This window comes from Canis lupus, chromosome 32, assembly GCF_011100685.1.
Source record: "Canis lupus familiaris isolate Mischka breed German Shepherd chromosome 32, alternate assembly UU_Cfam_GSD_1.0, whole genome shotgun sequence".
NCBI classification, from domain to species: Eukaryota; Metazoa; Chordata; class Mammalia; order Carnivora; family Canidae; genus Canis; species Canis lupus.
The window spans coordinates 38,147,181-38,156,029 of NC_049253.1; the positions used below are offsets into that span (position 1 = coordinate 38,147,181).

The following is an 8,849-nucleotide window of genomic DNA, read 5'->3' on the forward strand; positions in this document are numbered from 1 at the left end:
GTTGTTTTGCTTCTCATCTCACATTTGCCCACTGCCTCCATGCTGCCCTCTCAACCCAAGAGTGGCTTGAAACTTATGGAGCTTTTATTGGCACTGAAAAAATGGTGGACTAGGGGATGAGGTAAGAAATACATTTAGGGATAAGCCAACTTTAGGCAGTATAGTGTCGGGATTAGGATCATTTGCTTAGGAGTACAGGGTTTGATTTCTGGTTTTGCCTCTTGCTAGTTATGTGATCTGAGATAAGTAAATGTCTTATTGCCTCAGCTTCTGCTTTTGTAAAATGCATCTGGTAATGTCTACTCCATATAGAGTTAGCATAGTGTGGTGACTAGAAGCATGAACTGTGCCTGGGTTTGGATTTTGGTTTGCCATTCGGCCTTGGGGAAGTTACTTAACCCCTGTGTAATGGCCAACTTCTATATCTCTGTAAAATTAGGGTTCTTAATGGCTATCAAAATAATAGTACCTGTCTCATATGAAATGGTATTATTTCTTATTTGAGGATCCTGAATATTCATTTAGCTGCATTCTCGGAGAAGACCAAAATAAAACTAAAGAGGGATGTGATTCCTGACTCTAAAAGGAGAAATCCAAAAAGAGCTAGAATGCAGGATTTTGATGGCAAAAATAATCCCTTGTATGTGTGTGTGTTATTCTGTATGTTAGTAAATTGAACACCAATAAAAAAATAAATTAAAAAAAAAAAAAGAAATAAACACTGAATTGTAGATAACAGATAATGTAGGATTAATAGGTTCTCTTTACTCCCATCCAAGAAATCTATTTAATAAAAATAAATAAATAAAAAGAAAAATAAAAGTGGGAGCCAGGTATAGCTTCAAGCCTGGGTGTGCTGGAATGGACCCCCTAAAGTGGCAAAGGGAATGAGGGGTACTAGGACAGCAGAGCTCAGCCCACTGGGAGAGCCCAGCCCTGATGGGACAGACAGGCTGCATCCAGGGAAGGAGAGGATGGAGGTTGGGGGTTTAAGGATCTGCTTCTTCTGTTCATCAAATCCAGTGCAAAACATTGTCAAAGGAAACATTGGAGATTTTGAGAATCAATATTATAAGACAGTGAAAGTAGGTTTTGGTAAGTTTGGAAATTTCTCGTGGAAATAATGATAAGTATATCAAGGAAAAGAGGCTCTCATAGTCAAGCATTTTCCCACTGTGTTATATCAGGAATAACTTTACTTATCTGTCGCCACATAATTTAGATCATCTGTAAAAGACAAGCATCATGCAAATGAAAACTAATATGATGAAATCCTACTTTTCATTGTGATGAGTCAGAGAATATCTAAATTTGAGCAAATGCTCCATTAAGAATGAGTTGCTCATAATTAAGTAAAATGTTTACTCAAGTTTATTGAATAGCATTAGATTAATAAGCATTAAAGAATCAGGTACCAGAGACTAAGAAAAAAAGTTTTTGCAAAAGATGTGAGTAAAAAAAGTTCATCAAAGCAAATGTATGAGTACACCTGAATATCAGCTTTTAAATGCTGTTCATGAATATTCTGTGAACTTAACTCTGGGGATCAATTGAGTGTTATTTATTTTTGTCTATGGCAGTAAATTTCATAAAAGAACTCTTTAAAGGTAGGACCCCATTTCTCTCAATAGTGAGCTTTCAAATGGAAGATCTCTGCTATGAGAGACCTCTGTCTCATAAAGTTCTATGGGTTTCCTAGGCAAGTTTCAAGTCCCCGATGGATGTCTACTTTTCTTGTAAAATGATTGAAGTGAATTCCATCATGTCCTTCTTAACTCAAGCCACATCTTCAGATTTGAGGTTTAATTTTTTATTCCCTCATCTTCTAGGAGAATTTAGCACTAAACAATAGGTAAACTATTAAAAGAAACCTATGTGACTTATTACTAAGCAACTATCCTCAAAGAAACTTTCCTCCATGATGAATAAGAATGCAAAGCCCAAGTATACAGGGTACTATATTTTTTAAAAATCCCAACTTGACCCCATCAGCTTCTGTAGGGCTATTTTTACATGCATTTTCATGCTTGCTTATATGGGGAAGTTCTTTTTCTTGGAAAGATTCATCAAAATACAAAACTAAAACCTAGAGCAGGTTCAGGGTGGAATACAGGTGTCCTTAGTGAGGATATTGGCATCAGTTGATTCTTTTCTTCAGCACTGGAGCTGGTTGAGTTGAAGTAGCATTTTTTCTGTAAAAAAAACAAAAACAAGAGACTTATGTTTAGAGAAAGTCTTACTAGAAACTGGCTTTTCCTTAAAGATGTCAAAAAAGGAATACTGTACCTATTGGCTCCCAATTTAGTTTATTGAGCTACTGAAATTGGTTACCCTTACTCATTTGAAAAGTAATAGTGAAAAAAGGTATTTGCCTTAGGAATTTCTCATAAATATAAAATTGCCTCCACTTTGCCCATTAAAGGGAAAACCTTCAGTACATATTGGAATCTGAAAGCCCATGTTATGCCTGACTTACTTCTGTAATATTTTGTTTAGTTTTTGTGTCCATTTGATGGGAGGGTTCAAGCATACAACTGACTTATTCTTCTTCCAAACTCTGGGGGAAAAGAAACAAAAATAAAAATAAAGCATCGTTATATTTTAGTCAATCCTACACTTAAAGAGAGTTAAGTATAAAAATATTCCTGGATGAAGTGAAATTGGAGGTGGGCAGTTTAGCATCTGAAGTATGTGATTTACAGTGTGAAATCTGAGGAATGAGGAAAACACCATTTGCAGAATGGTCGTGTGTGAACCAGTGGAGCTGAAGATGAAGTTTATAGAATCTCACATGTCAGGGGTTAATGCTTTGCTGACAGTCTTTACATGAATTGGAGGTGGACCAAATAGCTGACTCCAAGATTGGCTCACTTTGAAATCTATATCACAATATCTTCAAAATGTATTTGTCCATTGAGCTTGGGAGAACAAAATAAATTATAGAAAACACTCTCTTGAGAAAATTTTATTTGAAAAAAAATTCAATGAAATTTAATGTAGGAGAGCGACATTTGCATTTTGTTGAACCTCTAGTTAGTCTTTCACTGCTGTAAGAGATTCAACAACAACAAAAACAACAACAATAATTAATAGCTAATATTGATCAGGTGCTTATAGTGTGTCAATTGCTATGCTCAGCAGGTAACATAAATTATCTCAATTTCACACAAATCCTGTACAAGAGAACTATTATTTCCTTGCATTCATATGAGAAACTTGAGATTTAGAGAATTTAAATAACTTTTCCAAAACTACACAACAAATGCAATGGTAGAGCAGCATCCAAATGAAGGTTACCTGCCTCCAGAACCCACACTTTTAGCCACCAATCTACATGGGCAGAATCTGAATGGTTATCAGTGCTGGACACGGTGCCAAATGTTTTATCTGCAGTGGAAGACATGAGGTCTCCCAGGTATAGCAATCTGGGACACTCAACTCTCTAACGGGATGGACTTTGAACAAAACAATTTCTTCATATTTACCTTAGTTATGAAATAACAGATAGCAAGGATCCACCCATCTAGCTTTGAAACTCTACCCTAGTAAATGGATCTTAGAGAGGTCAGAGATCATAGCACTGTTAGATTCTTGAGCTGAACCTTCCAATTCAGTTTCTAAGTTTATGATGGAAAATAGATTTCTGACCATCTGAACTCATAATATTTTTATCCGATTGTTATGAGTTTCTCATAATTTCCAGGTTTTGTTTCCATATCTGATTAAAATTCAGAAACAAATTTGGTGAGAAGATTTAAAATCAAATTTAGTTAGAACCTTTATTGGTGAAGACATTAGGAAAAGTATAATGCCTTTTTAATGAAAAATTTTCATACATATTTTTAGAATCCCACATTTCTTTTTTATAAGTTGAATACAACTAGTGCAAGAAAGACCCATAGCAAAATGGAACAAACAAAAAGCAGTTGCTTACAAATGTATCAAAAGTCTAAAGAAGTCCAAAGGAAGAGCTGTTAATGAAAATGAAGTCAGGGATGCTCTAAGAAAGATGCTTTAACTAATACTTCAAGGTGTTGTCACAGGTGGTGACAATATGGTTCATGATAGATATAGGAAGGAGAAATCAAAGTTCCAAGTAGTGATACACAAAAGATCTATAGGCTTTATTTAAAATATTAAGTGTAACAATCCAGCATTGCTTGTACCTCTATTCTATGCTAGGTAAGGGATAAAGCACTGGGAGGAGAGAAACAAATAAATCTGATCCCTGTCTATAGAGAACTTATTTTGTGGTGGGAGTGAAAGGAGAGAGAGAGAGAGAGAGAGAAAACCACAAACCTGATTATTTCAATATGGTGATGCTATAATAATCACGGCTAACATTTACTAAACATTTATTACATTTATTACTGTGATTTATTACTGTGCTGGACATTTTACTAGGGGCCTTATATGCAATGTGTAAATTCTCATTTGATGTGCCAATGTGCTATGATAGAAGTATCAACAGATTGCTCTAAAGTACTGAAAAGGAAGGGTCACAGAAACAACATTTCAGTAAGAGAAAATACCTACTGAATTTCTTGCAATCATTACTGTCCCCTTAGCCTAACTCTTCAATCAAAGATGATCTTAAAGCTAAAGGACACTTCTATAAAACAGATGTTTGGACTAAGAACTATTGTGGATACTTATTTTCTTGCTCTTTAACTTCTGGGGAACAAAGTGTTTACTTCTGCTGGCAATTTGAATTTGGTAGAGGAGAGAAGAGGCTTGATGGGGTAACACCTGGCAGAGTCCTGGTTCTGTCCCTTTCTAGTGATATGCCTTAGTTAACCTCCCTAAGTCTCAGTTTCTGCTTCTATAGAGGAGCGATAACAGTAGACATAACTTAATTGGGCTGTTAAAGGACTAAGATGGGTGAATGTGCACAAAGCACTTAGCTCAGGACCCCTGCAAAGTAGGTACTTAATATTACTGAGTCTTATTATTATCTTGAGAATTGTTAGCAACTCTCAAAGTAAATCACTTTGAGATTCTTGCGTAAGAATACTATGCTGTATACCTGAAACTAATGCAATATTGTGTGTCAACAGTACTTAAAAAATACTATATGGTTGGGCAGCCTGGGAGGCCCAGCGGTTTCGTGTCACCTTCAGCCCGGGGTGTGATCCTGGAGACCCGGGATGGAGTCCTACATCAGGCTTCCCTGCATGGAGCCTGCTTCTCCCTCTGCCTCTCTCTCTTTTTCTCTCTGTGTCTGTCATGAATAAATAAATAAAATCTTTTAAAAAATACTATATGGAAACATTTGATCTGATTTTCTTTTGTGTGTGTGTGTCTTTTTTTTAATTTAAGTTTGATTTGCCGACATATAGTATAACACCCAGTGCTCATTCCATCAAGTGCCCTCCTCAGTGTCCGTCACCCGGTCACCCCATCCCCCGCCCCCCCCCCCCCGCCCGCCTCCCCTTCCATAACCCTTTGTTCGTTTCCCAGATTTGATCTGATTTTCATGGGGAGAATAGAATAACATACATTTTTCTCCTGCAACTTACATGATTTCTCTTTTTGGGCACCCATTCCCAGGAGGGAAGATCTGAAGCCTTTCAATGAGCTGGATGGGGATAATGCCTGAGATCTCTTGGATGCATTTACACTTTAAATTTGTGTTGTAGGCCTCCAGAACACCTGCAAACACAATCAGATATTTTAATCCCTTTGGTATAATTTGAATTTAATTACTAATCTTTCATACAGAGCATTTGAAGATTTAAAAATTTTAAGTCAGCGCTTTCACCCAGATGCTTTTAGTTTGTGTATTTCTGCCTGTCTTGGTTTATTTTCAAATATTGTCTACCAAAATCTTAAAAATAAAATCAGCTTTCTAAAAACATAACACTTATTGAAATTAGTAGTGTTTACTGGTGCTCAGGTAATTATCTAAATAATAAAATTTAAGAACCACCACTACGGGGACTTACAACTCAGTTTAATTAATACAGTGTAAAGTCAACTGATCTTCCCTCCAAACACATAAAAACCGAAGATATGAATTCCTTACAGAGTCCCCAGAGCAATAAGAAGCTGTAACAGAGTTCTTGTTCTTATCATGTTCAAACCAACCCCTCTCCCCCGTCTCTCTGAGGAACTTACATGGAAGATATTTTTTGTTTTTGTATAATATGCTGGTCCTCCATATGTTGCAAATCATTACCAACCAAAGGCCAATAATAAAAATTCAAGATTATTTTTATTCACAACACAGGTCATTAGTACTAGATACTTTTATAAGTAATCTAGGTCATTAGTACTAGATACTTTCATAAGTAATCTATTTCAGGTATTTTAATGAATTCCACCCTCTTTAAACTTATTGCCTACCACCATGCTTGACATGCTTCACCCCAAATAAAAGAGACCTGGCTCCCAAGGCATTTATAGTTTGGAGGAGAAAACCAATGAACAAAGACTGAAATGTCACAGAACATTGTATTTTACACCCAAGATGGGATGCATAATAGAGGAACTTGCCAGGGTAATGGGAAAGCTTTATGGAGTAAAGGAAGACAAAGGTCTTGAAGAATAAAAATAGCATGTGAAGCAAATTAAAATTGAAAAACAATTCCTTGTACCTTAAGAACAAAAATTGATCTTTTACACCTGAGCAGAGTATATCATTCTGTACATGCCTCGGATTTCTTCAGCTATATAAAAACATACAATTTCAATTAGATATTTATCTATTTATGCAAACACAGTCACCCAATTTAGACTTAGAAGTTTGCTTCTTTGCAGAAAGCATGGACTGAAGTACCCGTGTTGTGCTTACAATGGCTCATGTCAAAGCCTAGCGGTATAGAATTGTGCCAAACATTCCCTGCAGGAGACCAACCAGTTGAGGTCAATTATCTTTAAACCTTATAAATGGTTTAGTCAGGGGTAGCATTGAAAGGCAGAGCAAAGAAGATATACACAGAAAGAATTAGTTGTAGCAGAGCTGAATCTGAAAAAGACCAGGAATAGATAAACCAAGTATAAGTCTCATGGACACTGGATTTCAGTATTTCCCTCTATGGATAAGAATCTTAATGTTACATGCTTCTAGCCTCTAAGAGTTAAATCTCTAAGCACCTTACTTTTAGAAACCTAGGAGCAGTTGAGTAGTATCCCCCCCCCAGTCATATTGCTCCCCATTTTCTAATTAAAAAAGAAAAAGAAAGAAATGGTTGAAGACTATTTCTGCACAAAGCACAATGACAAGGTAAGTGAAAGTTCTCACCATGGACAGCAGGGAGGCTGCAGACCAGCAGCATGAGAAGCAGAGATCCCAGGGTGAACCTCATTCTGCCTCAAGGTGGAGTTCAGACTTCAGCTCTGGGTCTAAACTGTGGGCTCTGAGCACAGGGACTTCTATTTATTTATGCCAGTGAGGGCCCTCCCACTGCCTTTGTCTCCAATAGGTCAGCTGTGTCATCATTTTTAAAAGTCCCCAAATATTGCTGAGTTTGCTTTTTTTGAACTCCCCTTGCAAATTTTATGAATTGGCTTCAGAGCACTATAAGCGTAATGAAATATTTCTTGATAATGTAGACTATAAATGGCAGGGATGCTGCAAAAATTTGAGGGTGGGAAGAGGGAAAAGACATCAGACTGGCATTTGCACAACACACTCTTTAGGATCCTTCTCTGTGATCGTAGTTTTGATTGCTACTTTCAGTAAAGGGTCAGAAGGCTTTCTCAATGAATTTGAATAAGTGCGCCAGGAAATTAGGGACTCTGTCAAGCACATCCTTGTGCCCCTGTCCCTTGTAAGAAAGTCTATCCTTTGGCAGATGCTCAATAAATATTTGCAGATCTAATGAATGTTTCCTTATGTATAGATTTCTATGCTGACTAGGTTACAGTTTTTCTACCAGACTTTCCCACCTTTTATTTCATTATCTGAAATATATAATTTATCTGAAATATATAATTACTTGTGTAATTTGACCATTGTGGAAATCCTGGACAGGGTACGTGTCTCCTCATTGGTGTGCCTGTGTCTTGATGAAGGAAAGGAGGCAACAGCTTTGAGGAAGAGAATCTTTCTGTCTCTGGTATGCAGGTTCTCGAGTTTGAAAGCCAGGTGTCAATGGAGGGTGTCAATAAAATTTCATCAGATGCTAAAGTCAATATGTGGGTTGGTCCCTTGGGAAGCTGATGCTAAGATGGATGTTAGAGTAAAAGAAGTTTCTTTTGTTGTTGTTTTCAAAATGACTCCTGTGATAGATAAAACTGGGAGCATAGGTAGGCAGGGAGAGCCTCAGACTGCCGGGCTGATCCAAAGCAGTCTGCCACAAATTAATGGGGATATCTTGAGAAAAGAATGTCTACTCGAAGAGCCCCACCATGGGCAGAAGTATCCAGGTCCTACCACCCCTGCCATGCTCAGTCATTGGAGCTTCTCAGAAACATCATGGTCTCTGGTAGAATGCTCAAGCAGATCCTGGGGATGTTAGCAGCTGCAGGCTGTCAGCTAACCGTACTTCTCACAGCTGGCCAGCAAGTTTCTTTAAAGGAGATCTGATCAATGATCCTCCGGGGCTGTCACACAGGGTCATTAACTAGAGGTTAAGAGCACAAACTATGGAGTCACCCAGTCAATGACTTTGGACAGGTCACTTAATTTATCTATGGCTCCTATTTACCAGTTTTCACTTGGGGATAATACTAATTTTAAAGGATTGTTTGGAGAATGAAATCATACAGTACATGTAGAGTTCTTGGTAGTGTGCCTGACACATGTAATATATTCAATAGATAGCCTTTTTGTGCATTCATCCATCTATCCATCCATTATCAATTAGGTCTTGACTAATTTCTACTCTAAAACCCACATGTACACA

The 8,849-nt window shown here is 37.3% G+C and overlaps 1 protein-coding gene across 1 annotated transcript; it reads right to left on the reverse strand.

The window, feature by feature from the left end:
- Positions 1 to 1,348: 1,348 nt before the first annotated feature.
- CXCL13 (C-X-C motif chemokine ligand 13) lies at positions 1,349 to 7,387 on the reverse strand. Its single transcript, XM_038582355.1, has 4 exons — positions 7,244 to 7,387; positions 5,520 to 5,652; positions 2,477 to 2,557; positions 1,349 to 2,192 (listed from the first exon to the last, which is right to left on the reverse strand). The coding sequence occupies exons 1-4, from the start codon at positions 7,305 to 7,307 to the stop codon at positions 2,138 to 2,140; spliced, it is 333 nt and encodes a 110-aa protein (XP_038438283.1). The 5' UTR covers positions 7,308 to 7,387; the 3' UTR covers positions 1,349 to 2,137.
- Positions 7,388 to 8,849: the final 1,462 nt, after the last annotated feature.